General features: G+C 35.6%; 1 protein-coding gene across 1 annotated transcript in view; it reads right to left on the reverse strand.

The window, feature by feature from the left end:
* Window positions 1-3,143: 3,143 nt before the first annotated feature.
* Window positions 3,144-16,131, reverse strand: part of ELOVL7 (ELOVL fatty acid elongase 7) — a 90,727-nt gene continuing 77,739 nt past the window's right edge. The window contains exons 6-8 of the mRNA XM_049768839.1: window positions 15,115-15,220; window positions 8,240-8,376; window positions 3,144-3,853 (exon numbers count right to left, since the gene is read on the reverse strand). Of these exons, the coding sequence (XP_049624796.1) occupies window positions 3,644-3,853; window positions 8,240-8,376; window positions 15,115-15,220 (453 nt within the window). The 3' untranslated portion in view covers window positions 3,144-3,643. The remainder of the gene's footprint in view (window positions 3,854-8,239; window positions 8,377-15,114; window positions 15,221-16,131) is intronic.

Genomic DNA, 16,131 nt, shown 5'->3' on the forward strand with positions numbered 1-16,131 from the left:
CCTTTTCTGGCCTTCTATCACCAAAAGGTTGCTGAACTTTTATTTGATCAACTGACCATTCCAATTCTTTCTTAAAACTTTTTAAACTTTTTTTTTTTTTTGGTCATACCTGGCAGCGCTCAGGGGTTACTCCTGGCTCTACGCTCAGAAATCACTCCTGGCAGGCTCAGGGGATCACATGGGACGCCAGGATTCTAACCACCGTCCTTCTGCATGCAAGGCAAATGTCCTACCTCCATGCTATCTCTCCAGTCCCCTTCTTAAACTTTTCACTGAGAATATCTTGTCAACAATCTACCACCTATTTTGGTATTCAGTGCAGGTGGAAGACACCTCAACGGTAAATGTTTTCATTGAGCCTTCCTTGCAATAATAGGACTCATATACATAACATCTATCATGTACTCTATCCTTTGTACTTTCTACATGTTTTTTTTTTTTGGTGGGGGGAAAGGAAACCCAATAGTGCTCAGCAGCAATTCTAAACTGTGCACACTGGGGTCACTTCTGGCAGTATCTAAGGAACATAAATAGTTCCAGGGACTGAATAAAGGATAGTCACATACAAAGCACATGTTTTAACTCCTATATAATCTCTTCGCTCCCCAATATCCTTTAACATCATTGAATTCTAGGAGTCATAGCATCTTTTCATTGCTTTCCTCTGTAGAACAATACTTGGGACAAAGTGTAAAATAAAGAGTGAACTGTTACAGTTAATTGCATATTCAAAGGAAAGACCATCTACCCAAACAAACATATGCAGCTAGATTCCAAAAGAAAAGATATACACACACTTATATGTAATACCAAAAGTTTATTATAATACACAAAACAATCTCAATCTCTGGCAACATTCATGGTGTTTTCCAGTCATTAATTTTTGAATATAATAATTGAGGAAATGTAACTTCACAAATTGTAATTTATTTGGCAACATAATCTTCCCCATAAAATGGCAATGTCCTACATGGATTTATATTTTATATGGGATCTATTAATAATATGGATATAAGCTTTCAAGTATTTGCAGAGTTTGTCACAAATTAGATTTTGTAATGGGATTAAAGTGAGCAAATCCAAAGGCAATAAAATACTGAAAAGTGGGATGAAACCCCAATGTTACTGACAAAGCCTTTTAAAAATATTGCTCTTGAAAATTTTACATTTAGTAATATTCATGATGATCTACTAGGTTATATAGAGCATACTTTTTCATGTACCTTTTAAGCTCCCCACTTCTAATCATGTCTTAAATGTGGTTTCATTATATGATGGCTACTTGTTCAAAAATTATCTGGGTGGGGTAAGATAGAAGTCTGGACCACACCTGGCATCGAGGTTTCCTCCTAGCTGTGCTCAGGGATCATTCCTAATGGTGTTCAGGGGACCTTATATAGTGCAGGAATTGAATGAGGTTTGGTCATGTGCAAGGTTAAAGTCTTAACCTTATATTATCTCAAGACCCAAAGTTAAAAAATGCAGACAAGTTGGGAGAGCTGATGAAAAAAGAAATAAAATTCTATTGTCTTCTTTTACTTTTACTTCCTTTTTGTGCTTAGTACATGTGAGTTTTGGGGGATTCCATGCTTATATAACAGCACCTCTCCAATTTTCTCATTTTAGTAAAGGCTGTATTTAAAGAACCTCCCAAAGTAAACTCTCAGGAATCCTGTAACTCACATACAGCAATAAAGCAGAGCTACTCATTCACTCTGCTCTTCAATTATTTTTTCTTTATTTAATAAAAATCAGCAGCAACATGAGATTCCCCTTATTTATCAAGCCTCATCTTCTCATGTTGAAGACAAGTCAAACCTCTAAAGGTAACATAAAAGCAAAAAACTATGAATCTAGTAAGTGTGAAGAAGAGGGTTGTGATATATAGATGTGCAAACTGAGAGGCTTATAACAATTACTGAAAAGGACAGTGAATTAGGTCTCAGGCTTTGCTGGAAAAGGAGCATCACTGTGTGTTACACAACTGAGGTCCATAAGAACTCATTGCTGAGTTACATGAGCATGAACAGGTCTTCAAAAATTGAGTATAAATATAATAATAAAAAGAAGTAAAGAAAATTCAAAATGTTCACATAATTTATTTCTTCAAAAAAACAATATTAACCGATAGTTATATTTCTCCAACAATAGACTGTGAAGCCAAATATTATACAATAATTTTAAAGAAATGAACCCAAGATAAACTTCCAAGATGAATTTTAGTCCTTTACTGGTAAAAAGAATACAGGCTGTCAATTCATATTTTTGGAAATTTGTTTTCATGTAGAGTAGCTTAACAACTATTATGTTGTAGCCCCTTCTTTGATTGTTTGACAGTACTGAGTGTGGGGAACTATTCCTGGCCTGCTGCTCCAGGGCTGATCCTGGCAGCGTTGGGCAGATGACACTTGGTTCCAGCGATCAAACCCTTGATCCAGCATGCAAAGTATATACTCCAGGTCTTTAAGCTACCTGGTGCCCTTTTTCTCTTTTTTAGAGATCTTTATATAAGCAAATATTCCCTGAATAATCTCCATATTACTTCACAAACTACTCAATTACTTCATAAACTATCATTTCAAGCCATCTCTGTAAATTGTATAACTGAAAAAATGCAAGTTCAGGGTACATGCAGAGTGCTAATGATAAGAACATTTCATTCCTGACCAATATGATTAGCTATGGTGGTGGTCCTTTATACCATGACAAATCCAACACAGTGACATTACAGCAGAAAAGTTTCTCCACTGAACTACAGAGCTTGTTTTCATTGACAAATTCACCTCTTTCCAGAAATAGACAAAGCACAATAACAAAGTGTCCATTAAATTATCAGAACAATCATTTTGTTTTCACAATAATATTTTTCACAATATTAAGTTTAATCTGTGTCAAGTGCATTAAGTATTAGCTCAAGTATTAACCAAAAGGGGTGTTACTTTTGAAAAATTCATACCAAAAATGTATTACAAAAAAGTCTTCATAACAGGATTGATGGCAACTATTTAAGTTCATTAAAAGTATTGCTGGGGATCAAAGATGGAGACTGCAGGTCTCACAATTATAAAGCACTGGGATTGATCCTTGGCACCACATCACTGAATTATTATTAGTGCTTTTAAATGACATAGGATTGCTGCTCATGTGTTAACTTTTGAGAATAAATTTAACTTTAGAGTATACATCTTAAATTTAACTTTAGAATATAGTGTTCTGAATATGTCAATAAGCAGCCAGGTCAAAAAGCTCACAGTTCTGAGGTTTTCATACCCATCAGAAGGAATCTACTCTACTCAGATCTCTGTCCATGCTCAAAATATCTATTGACATTTTTCATCGAGACCAGACTTCTTTGAAGAGTACTATGCTTTTCTACATCTTTCAAAGAAACAAGATGTGCTGAATAAAACCTCTGTATTAGGTGAAAGCAGCTGAAAAGTGGCTGCTGAGGCTCAAATTATCAGAGGACTCTGTTATCTAGAGCTTTGGACTCTCAGATATCAGAAACCCTAATAACATCATAAAAATACAAGTTTTTGGTTTTGAAAAATATACAAAATGCACTGCACATGGAAATACCTGTTGATTGTCAATAATGAAAAAAAAAATAGCAGTTTAATTCATAGATTCCAGTGTTTGAACTTCAGTGATCTTTGCTTTTATAGACTCCATTTTTCACAGTTTTGGGCAGCCTCTGACCTTTGGTGTAAGCACGATACCAAAAGTGAAGAAAGAGCAGCAGAAAGATACAGCCGTAGCTCAGAATGATGTACAGAAAGATGGGAAACTGGTAGTTGCAATCCTTCATGAAAAGGAACTGGCCTATATGGATGCTGACAATAATGAACTGGACCTAAAAGATAAAAGTTTGAAAGTTTTATTAAGTTTGTATTTGAAAACTCACAATGGAGCAATTGTCTAGTACATTCTTTGCTGCCCTGTTCAATCTACCTCTGGTTACAGTTTACTGTTCAACCTAAGTCTCTTCCTACAGGAATCAGGTGGGTGGAGTAAGGTCAGAATCCAGATAGGAATTTGGAACTGCCATTTAACCTGGCCACTCAGCCAGATCCAGGACTTCCCATTTCAGTGGACCCTGGGCTCCCAGAACTGTAAAAACTCCTGGGCACCCACAAAGCACGGTTCCTTGGTTACTGACTGACGAGATCTTGTGGAACTATTATATTGAGGCTACATTTTCCAGAACAGTTTCAATTTCAAATATTTTTAACTGTTGCAATTTTATTTTAGAGAAACAATGACATGCAAATGATCATTTTTGTTACTTGGCAGGAGCTAAAGAATCTTCTAGTCTTCCTATCTGGCCCTTAACTCCCACTGTCAGAGGTTAAAAAAAAAAAATCAGGCCACAGCAATAGCATAGCGGTAGGGTGTTTGCCTTGTACTCAGCTGACCCAAGAAGGACCTGGGTTCGATCCTGGCGTCCCATATGGTCCCCCAAACCAGGAGTGATTTCAGAGTTCATAGCCAGAAGTAACCCCTGAGGGTCACTGGATGTGGCCCAAAAATAAAAACAAAAACCAAAAAATCAATCCAGTCTACAAAAAAATAATACCGAGGATCTGGAGAAGGGAGATAATATGGGTGGTCTGCCTAGTGAATTCAAGAGCTCTGTGCCCAATACATTCTATACTTTCTATATAAGTCTTACACTTTCTACATAACTGTGTTTAGACACTTTTCTAAGCTGCACTTGTGTGGGAGAATATCTTTTCTCCTGATAGAAGGTAATATGTGTTCTGTGAATATTTTTTAGAAAAATATAAAAATGCTAATTATCCACAAATGATTAGCTATAATCATAGTTGATATTTTCATATCATTTCTTTTATTATTATCAGCACCTTTCCTGGTATTCCCATGAACTTTCTGTGCAATATCTATGATTATTCTTCTCAACAATACCCTCAATAATCAACAGGTGTGTTTTTGTTTTACTAAAATTTTCTATACTTTTCCACATCATTACACTTTTTAAAAACATATGAGTATGTTATTTAAATAATAAATTATACCAGGAAAAATATCTAAACTGGACAAAATAAACTTAACTGTTCTTTTTATTAAAAAAGAAAGTATGTTAAATTTTCTTTATTTATTTTTCTTCAGGACTACACCCAACAATGCTTAGCGCTTACTCCTGATGGACTTTGGAGACCATCTGGATTGCTGGGGACAGAACCCAGGTCAATTGTATAAAAGGCAAGTGAGTTTTACCTGCCATACTATTACTCTGGTGTCATGTATTAAACTATAAATTTAGTACAGAAACACAGGAGATAGTTCATGTGGTAGTACACATGCCAAGAATGTGTCAGACCATAGGTATGAGCCTCAGCACCACCTGGACCTCAGAACATCACTTGATATAGCTCTAGAGGCTCCCAGAACTCTCAGATTTGACTGTTATATTAAAAAGTTTAATAAAAAAATTAAAAGAGGGGCCGGAGAGATAGCATGGAGGTAAGGCGTTTGCCTTTCATGCAGGAGGTCATCGGTTTGAATCCCGGCGCCCCATGTGGTCCCCTGTGCCTGCCAGGAGCAATTTCTGAGCCTGGAGCCAGGAATAACCCCTGAGCACTGCCAGGTGTGACCCAAAAACCAAAAAAAAAAAAAAAAAAAAAATTAAAAGAAAAGTGTGTTGGCACTACAGACAATGTATTGGATTGGACAATCTAACTTGCCTGGAGCCTAGACTTGGTCTTGTGCCAGGAAACTTCAGGGGTCTGGTCTCTTTGTACTTAGGCCAAGGTTATTTCTTTCCATGTCACTCATATTTTGGTGGGCCTATGCAAACAACAATTGCCACTCTAACACCGTTTTTACTGTGCTCCTTTGACTCTAATCCTTAAAAAGAACTCACTTAAAATTTGAGGTTAACTTAAGCTAATATGCATGTATATGGAAATGTAAGAAAATACTATGCCTGTAATGTTTAAGGAGTTACGTAAGTTTTATGGCTTTAGATTGCCTTGTGTACTGTTAAGAAATATTTAATGTGTTACAATCTGGGGACTTGAGGGACAAAGTACTTGTACATGGATTCTGTCTTATTTATCTTAATGTTCTTTGGCTGAAATTTCAAAGTTAAGATATCAGCAAGGGGACTTCTGAGAATTATGTTATGGGTGATTGTCCTTCCACTGTAACTTTACCTTGTCCTCTTTCTTTGCACCCTTGTTCTCATAATTAAAAATAAAAATTAAAAAAAAATTATGTTTTACAATACAAATCATGCAAAAGATATATACATTATACACAAAAGACAATTACCAGATAACAAAATTAAAATATACTGCTTATCTGTGGATCATATAATTTTATTTTCTTTCTATTAATTAGATGTTCTGATTCCTATGCATTGAACTTGTATTACTTTAAAATCAGAAAGGAAAATAAAAACAGAGAGAAATGGTGAAATTCTCCTGACTTCTTTCTCTTTCAAAATATGAATTAGGACTAGAACAAGAGTACGGTGTGTAGGGCACTTGCCTTGCATGTGGCCAATCTGGGTTCAATCCCCCACATCAGATATGGTCCCTTGAACCCGAGTACAGCATCAGAAGTAAGCCCTGAGCACCACTGGTGTGGCCTTAAAGTAAAAATTGTAATAACCATGATAAAACAAAAACCAAAAAAAGGAATTAAAATAATTTATTTCACCATTTCCTCAGATAAATCATTTAGGGTGTTGTCAATTTTTATTCAGTAATTAATTATAAGTGAGTCAGAGAGAGAAAGAGTATAAGGTTAAAGTATGCAGGGAAGGTGGTCAACTCAGGTTCAATCCCCAGCATAACATGGCTGGTTGTTTGACCACTGCTCATTGTAGCCCTGGAGACCACTGATCACCACTAAATGTGGTTGTGAAGGTCCTGACTATCACCATGCTTGCTCTGGTTGTCCCCATCACCACAGGGTCCTTACATTGAACCAGTCAAGAAGGAGCCTCAGAGCTTCCAGAGTACCACTGGGGAGACTATGACCTTTCCTCATGCTAAAAAAATAAAAATAAACAAACAAATGAACAAAAAGAAAATCTATATATGATATGTCTGGATATCCTTACACACTAACATATCAATCTTTCACCTTAGAGAATATGTCATGTGCACACAGCAAATTTTATTCATGCTGTAACATTTTAATAAAATTAAAGGTGCAAAGGCTACCAAATTCTACATTTATATATTTACCTTAGTGTTATGACAGAATATAACAAGTCACTATACATTATAAAAATGTGAAGATCATAGAATTCTTCTTTTAATAAAAATAATACAACTTAAAGAAGGTTATCTTAAACATAAGGCTTTCTTTAAAAGAAATAAAGTCATGTTTTATCATTAATGCTTGGAAAATATTAAATTGGTCTAAATGAGTGCTTCTGTTCTTTTTAACATATTTACTAAAGAACAAAGCTCAAATTTACATAATAATATGTGCACAGACATGTACATCTATAGATGTTGGCTTCCTATATGTACTCAATCCATAACATTTTGACTACTAAGGAAAATATACTACTTTTATATTAGCACTAAAAAATAGGTACGCATAAAGGTTCATTTTTCTTCAAGATTATTAAGTATATGGAAATAAAGAAATGGGAAAAATAGAATTGGGCCATATGAATTTCTCAGTAATGATTTAAAATTTTATCTGCTGATGTTTAAAAACCTTTGAGGTTATTTTGTTCATATATAAAAATGTAAATAAATCATATATATACATATATATATATATATACATACATACATATGCCTACTCCTGGTTCTCTGCTCAGGGATCATTATTGGGGAACTGGGGAACCATATGGTGTAACAGTGATCAAACCTAAATTGACCAAGTGCAAGGCAAGTGTCACTCTTGCAACATACATAGGTATTGTTTTCAATGAAACTCAAGATAAAAAGTTCAAATAACATAGAATATAATGGGAAACTATGTGAAGATAAACATATGTCTCTCTTGTTTTCTATAAGTTTTCCTTTATTTATTAGTATATTCATTCACAGAAAAGATAAAGGACTCTGATTTAGCTGGTTTATTATTTGGGGGTAGGGACTATTGGGCCACACCCAGCAGTGCTCAGATATTGTTCTTGACTCTGTGCTCAGGAGTGACCCCTGACAGTACTTCTATTAATCCCTATGCTATCTATCCAACCCCTTCAGTTAGGTTTTTCATCTGGTTTCAAAGAAAAGTAATTACTCACAAGCTGTAACGTTGTCAAATATTTTTTCCACCACAAATACTTTTGGTAGGCCGGTCCTAATGCACTTAGTCCATAGTAGGAATACATGACAACATGTACAGCTGAATTCACAAAGGCATGAAATGTCCCCAAACCACCTGGAAAAGGAAATTATAGAAAAATATTCCTTAAGATGGGGCTATTATTTTTTATTAAAATTTTAGTATAATTATTTAATTTTAGTAGGAATGGCAAAAATAAAAATATCAATTTTGATATTAAAACAGTCAACAATTAGAGAACCTAAAATACATTTAATAAAAACAGAAGAAAGAATCTGAGTAAACAAATTAGCATGTTATTTTATTGTAATTTAACCCTGATAATTTTGTGTTGCAGGTTTATGTTAGTAAACTAAGTTATCTTTAAACATGAGATAGTTTTGAGCAATAGCATTCTATTTATTCATTTTCATTTATTTAGTGAGGGTTAACACACATAAAGTTCACAAATTACATTGATCTCAAGTGTATGACTTGATATTTTTTACAAAAAAAATACACACACAACTACTACTACCAAATTCAAGACACATTTCCAACACCACATAATCTGGTGACTGTACTCATCTCAGGAATATACCCTTCAGAAGGCAAATTTAACTCTTATGGGGGAGTTGGTTTGTACCCAAACAGTTCTCAGGGGGGCTAAAGGCTGCTTCCAGCAATATCTGGCACAGCTATGGAATCCTAAGCCTAGTGCTCAGGCCCAGCACTGTGGTGCTACTTAGACCCAGAAGTTCCAGGGCTATCAGGGTTACCCTGGCATACTCAGGGGACTACGCAATACAGGAGATCAAACTCTGGACCTCTGCATCCAAAGCATCTACTCCAGCCCTTTGAGCCATCTCTCCAGACCTTGTGAAACTTCATTTGATGTTTACTAACTATTAATTTTGCCTGTTAATAAATTTACATAAGTACATTAAATGTATTCTTTTGTACAAAATTTTCTTTAACCAACATAATACTCTCAAATTTTCTTTTGTACAAATGTATGCATATTATAGTTAGTCTTTTATTGCTCTATATTCCTACTACATGAATACATAAGTATAAATATGGGGAATTAAGTTATTCATACTATATAAATCACTTTATTCTTCTATTAAAATATATATATACTGTTTTGAATATGGGTTACCTTGAATAAAATCATCAAATATACTTCTGTATAAGTCATTGTACATGTAGATGTAAGAAATAAAATTAATCTTTTCTACTTTCTTCTTCTTTTTTTTTTTTTTTTGGTTTTTCGGGCCACACCCGTTAGATGCTCAGGGGTTACTCCTGGCTACGTGTTCAGAAATTGCCCCTGGCGTGGGGGGACCATATGGGACGCCGGGGGGATCGAACCATGGTCCTTTCCTTGGCTAGCGCTTGCAAGGCAGACACCTTACCTCTAGCACCACCTCACCGGCCCCATCTTTTCTACTTTCAATAATATTCAATAAGCGCTTTTATGTTCCTAGATTTTGGTGTTAAGATCATTGATGTTCATTTTAATCCACTATTATTTTTCTGAAATAAATATTCATTGTAAACTATCTGTATTTATTGCTTTTATTTGGCTTTTACAACTTGCATTTTTTGTCCAAGTTTTCCTCTTTTAATTTGACTATATATCCTAATGATCACCTGTAGTTTAGAAGAGAAACATAGAGACCTGTAGATATATAAGCAAAAGCCCTTTCTATTGTCATGAATGGACCAATGGGATAATGGATACCAGTGTTTAGGAGGATGTGAAACTCTTCTCTGGCATCTCTTTCCTAAAAGGCCCAATCCAGAAGACTGACTGTATTCTTTATGCATAACCTGGAAAAGCCAAGTAATATTGACTTACAACTTATATTTTTTTAATTGCACCATTTTCTTTATTTCTGTATATTTTAACTCCAGCAATAAAGCAAAGCTTTATAAATCTGGCCAAATTAGGATAAGAAAATGGAAATCATATACACTTTCAGAAAGTTGAAAGCAAAATATAAATTTAATATTCAATAAATCCTCTAAGGATGAACATAAAAAAAGAGTATTGCTGCACAGTAGACATTAATATTTTTTTTTTTGGGCCACACCCTGTGACACTCAGGGGTTACTCCTAGCTATGCACTCAGAAATCGCTCCTGGCTTGGGGGACCATATGGACACCAAGGATCAAACCAAGGTCCTTTCTGATCAGCCACATGCAAGGCAAATGCCCTATTGCTGGGCTATCACTCCAGCCCAACACTAATTTCTTTTTGCTGTTGTTGTTTGTTTTTTTGTTTTATGGTGGAGGCCATACCTGTAGTATCCAGGTTTTACACCTGGCTCTGAGCCTGAGGAACCACATGGGATGCCAGGGATTAAGCCCAGGACAACCACACGTAAGGCAAACTCCCTACCTTCTGTACTATTACTTGGTACCTAACATTACTTTTTTTTGGGGGGGGGGAGGAGGGTATCTAATAATACATTTTTTTCTAATAGTATCTTTATTTAAGCACCATGGTTACAAATATGTTCATAGTTGGATGTCAGTCATAAAATGTACTCCCCCCTTCACCATAACACTTCTTTTTAATAATAATACAGAACTGCAGTAATTCTATATACTCAGAGATATTACTTCTGCTAATGTACTTCCCTAAAATAACTTATTTTAAATAATCTAAGTATTTCACAATGTCTCACTGAGGTTGTATTCTGCTTTATAAACTTTTCTTTCCTGAAAAGTAAATCAACTTTACATGCATCCTTCAATTATTACACATTTTTAAAATTTTTACTGTTACCAATGTAAATTGCAAGTCTTTCACAGTTATATTTAAGGTACACAGTGACAGTGAGTTAGGGTCATTCCCACCACCAGTGTTATCACAAATTTTAAATTAAGAAATTAATGAAGCTTGTAATAACACTCATCCAGATTTTATTGTTCACATCTCAGTTAGTCTTACTGACTTATTTTTCAAAGAAACTTAAATACATGAGAGTGGTAGGAAAATGTCTCTTCTAAGGTAATTTTAAAACAACAGTTACCTATGTCTTAACACCTAGGAATCAAGCTGTTTACCACAAATACAAACTAAATGTCTATTCAAGTCCATTTGTATCTCATTATATACTCTCTGTATGAATGAGATACAAACTAGCATCAAACTACATCAAACTCTCACTAAGACATCTCCTTTTATATATATATATATATATATATATATATATATATATATATATATATATATCGTGTGTGTGTGTGTGTGTGTGTGTGTGAAAAGCATCAAATAATCTATTTGGAGAATTTTATCTTGTAAATGTTTTTTTAAAAAGTTTATTTTAGGTAAAGAACCATGATTTATAAAGTTATTGATAGTTGAGTTTTAGGCATGTTAATATTTCAACACCAGTCCCCTCACTACTGTTAACTCCCATATTCTATTACCCCCTACTCCCCAGCCCCACACCCTCCTTCCTGCCATCTTGACACATATATGACAATTTGGTAGTAGTTGCAGCTGAGATTTAATGTTTTCAGTGTTGTTGAATCTGTGCTTTTGACTTATAGCTATATCACTCTCCCACATCATCAATGTAAATGAAGCCTCAACCCCCGTTTCTGCTTTATTTCCCGTTTTCATTTGTCTTTCTGGCAGCCAACCCAGGTTTAATGCCTAGAATTCCATATGATGCCCTGAGAACTGCTAGTGGTAATTCCACAGTGAAAAGCGAGAAGAAAGCCTAAAACACTGCTGGGAGTGGCCCAAAACCAAAGCATAAAATAAAAAACACTGACAAATAAATAAATTATGAGTGTGAAAGCACCATATCTGGCATACTCCAAAAATAGATGTGATCTACTTAGAACTGCAGTTAAGTTGCTTAACAAAATAGCTGTTAATGTCAGTATCATTTGTATTTTACAATTTTTTACAAAAGAAATAATTATTTTGTCATAATATGATAAAGGCAAATATCTCACTCACGAGCTCTTTAGCTTAATTTATATTTTTATAAGCAACATAAATAAATTGCTAATGAGTATCATTGTAGAAAGAATCAGGAGATACAATAGTTTAGAAAACAAAAACAGAAAGTAAAGATCAGTAAATAACAGAATAAACTATATATATCCTAGATTTATGTAATGAATACAAATAAGTGCTATGAGTCAAAATTTATATTAATATATAACAAGAAAAAAGTGCATTACTCTAAAATGCATAAGCAGATGGTAATTTGGGACAACAAAATAGGATATCTCTTGGAACAGACCTGCTTGCTCCTAATAATCTAACTTCCCCTTCCTACAACTGGTTTATTCACATCTTTTTATAAGATACCTGTATCTTATCTGAAGGTCTCTTCTCATGTCTAAAAATATCTAATGCTCAGGCACCAATTGTAGTACATCTCTTTTCTTTTGGTATTATGCTGGTGAAAATAAAGTTATCTAAGATGGGGTATAGAGCCTACTAACAGACTTTTTAAGGAGGAACCTGGTGGTGCTCAGGTTTTACCCCAAGCTATATGCTCAGGGATCACTACTCCTTGTAGGGCTCACAGAACCATATGGGGTGCCAGGAATAAAACCCAGGTAGCCATGTGCAAGGCAAATGCCTTACCTGCTGTACTATGGCTCCAGCCTCCACTGGAAGATTTCTTAAATTTGAAAGGGAGGAGGCAGGCCACACCCTGTGGTGCTCAGAGGATACACCCACCTGACTCTGTCTTGTATTCGGGGGTCACTCTTAAAGATCATATGTTGTGCCAGGGAATGAACAGGATCAGTTAGAAGCCAGAGAAGCACTTTAACTCCTTTCCTATCCATTGGCCCCAAGTCTTCTTAGATTTAAGAAACTAGCATTACTAAATAAACTACCAACTTCTGCTAATAAGAAAGTCTTTGAGAGAAGCTAAAGAGATTGTAAAGCAGGTAGGACACTTGACTTGTAGACCAGGAGTAGTTACTGAGTGCAGAACTAAGAGTAACCCCAGATGATCCAAAGACTAAAACAAAATGAATGAAAATAATATTAAAAAAATAAAATAAAAATAAATAAAATAGCACCAGTTATTAAAAAAGAATATTTGGGAAGGGAATTATGCAATTTGTAACCTAAATATAGGACTACCTTTTCATTTGATTTTCTAACCAATTTTTAATATTCAGAAGCACAAATCCAAACTCAAGCCAAACAGTTTTATTTGCCAAGCTTTTGAGTTAAACTATTTTGTCCTAAAAACACTACCAAAACGTTCTTAGAGACATTGAGACACCTGAAACTTGATAATCTTTTTTTTTTTTTTTTTTGTGGTTTTTGGGTCACACCTGGCAGTGCTCAGGGGTTATTCCTGGCTCCAGGCTCAGAAATTGCTCCTGGCAGGCACAGGAGGACCATATGGGACGCTGGGATTTGAACTGATGACCTCCTGCATGAAAGGCAACCGCCTTACCTCCATGCTATCTCTCCAGCCCCTGATAATCTTTTAAGAGTTGTTCCAGGCCTTCCTTGGGTGCCAGCTCAGATGGCCAGAAGTGAGTTCAGGTGGACTCTTAGTGGTCCTCAGGCTTCCCCCCTCCCTCCGTACTCCAGGGGGGAGGTGCATGGAGAGGAGGGCTGGCAGACATCTGGCTTTTGGTTACCTCTTTGATTCTGGAGACCAGCTCTTGCCAGGTATGGGGTTTGGGGAGGCCCCATACTGGAGCCCTTCTCCCTGGCCTGGGGAGTGTTGGGAGGCTTGGCAGGCCCCCAGCCGTCCTTGTCTTTTTCCCTACTCCAGGCCTTCCCTGGGTGCCAGCTCAGATGGCCAGAAGTGGGTTCAGATGGACTCTTAGTGGTCCTCAGGCTTCCCCTTACCTCTCCCTACACTAATGGAAATGCACTTTGGAAGGAGGGCGGGCCATTTTAGTATTGGTTTATGTTGGGACAGTCACTGGAATTTTTTTCTCCTTGTTTTCCTATTGATAGTATTGTATGCATATATTTTATATATCCATAACATCTATCTTGTATTGTGACCTTGATACTGCCCTACAAATCTCATTTCTAATATTTTACTGCCTCAGTCCCAACCCTTATTTCCCACTATCTTCTCAGTAGGTGCAGCTCATGACATGAAGCTCACTACATAGAGTGATGAGTGCAGTTAGAGAAATAACTACACTGAAAACTATCATAACAATGTGAATGTATGAGGGAAAAAGAAAGCCTGTCTTGAGTACAGGTATGGGTGGGGTGGGGAGTAGATAGATCTGGAAAATTGGTGGTGGAAATCCTGCACTGGTGAAGGGGGGTGTTCTTTACATGACTGTCATCATACAACTACAATTATATTTGTAATCACGGTGTTTAAATAAAGATAATTTATAAAAAAAAAAAGAGTTGTTAGGGATTGAAATAGGTATCCATTATTACAAGTTTGAAGGTTAAGAAGACATAGATCTGGAGGTAAACATTATAGTACTTGAAAACATCAAATAAATTGATACCTAGTAGTATTACTATAAAGGCATACATTTTACCATTTTAATTTTATTACTTGAAGTCATTTAATTGAACTATATGGGAAGGGACTAAAACCTTAATAAAAACAACTGAAGAGCAGGCAGATATGGAATATTGTGCCCCAAATTGTACACCTAGAAGTGTATATATAAAAGATAAAGAAGATTGTATACCAAAAGAGTGTCAGGTTGTGAAGGATCTAGGTAAGGGACCTACAATTATCTATTAGCTAATAATAAATGTATATTGAAGTTCTTTTAAACCACACCCAAGAAAACAATTTGTGCTTATAGCATATAGAAATATTATTAGTTATAACACATGGTCCCAACTTTCCCTTGGCTACCTGCAGCAAATTTGACTCCAAACCACCAGGTCCATGGCATGATGGTATGATGAAAGACATGCAGAAAAGTCACTTGGCTATTTTTCTTACGCAGAACAAAAAATATCTGAAATGATTTAAAAAAAATCAAATTCATATAAAATTCAATGATTTATCCAGTATTACAAAAGTATTGGCAACGCGCAAGCTATTTCATATAGTCATTCACTTGAAAAGTGCTGCCATAGAGAAAAAAATTTATTCTCCAAAGATTATTCAATGCTAATTAGGATGAAGGAACTTAGGTCTGAAACAAAGTCATTAGAGAATTGATAAAAAGGTAAAAAAAATCATTCGGATATTAATCAAATCTATAAAGTAGAAAGAATATGATCAAAAATTGTGCAAGAATGTGGTACTGGTTAAAAATGCCAAGTTGAAGGACACAAGAAAGCAAAGAATGTAATTCTTAGAACAAAAATAATTTTACATTGCTCTCTAATGCATCCTACCAACTTAGAAAAATGATTCAGAAAATTCACAAAGAACTTGCAACACATAAAAAGTTAGCAAACTGTTATTAAAGAAGAGTGAAGTTCTGTGAGCTAGCTCAAAGAACTGGAGCACTTGCTTTGAAAGCAGGAGCTCAGGTTTGATCCCCAGCACTGCTGGGAGCAACTCTCAAGCATCCCACCTGAAGAAGCTCCCCAAATAGAGCTGGTTGTGGCCCCCAAGTCAAAATAAATGTGTGAATGAGGGAAAGTTGAATGTCTATTTGAGAAATAGAATGAAAAAAGAAGATGAGCAAAGCAGTTTTTGTGGAAGAAGCAATGAAGAAAGGGTCATCCAGTATGAAGGAGCCCAAGTGTCTGCAGTAACTCTACAAATCAAGGAGTATAAGTAGAAAAGCTTCAGGGAAATTTTTTAAAAAAATATTCAATAAAAAAATGAAGTGTTTAAAAATTTTCAAGGGGCCAGAGAGATAGCACAGTGGTAGGGCATTTGCCTTGCACACAGCTGTTTCAGGATGGATGGTGG

The sequence above is a fragment of the Suncus etruscus genome, chromosome 2, assembly GCF_024139225.1.
Source record: "Suncus etruscus isolate mSunEtr1 chromosome 2, mSunEtr1.pri.cur, whole genome shotgun sequence".
NCBI lineage: Eukaryota > Metazoa > Chordata > Mammalia > Eulipotyphla > Soricidae > Suncus > Suncus etruscus.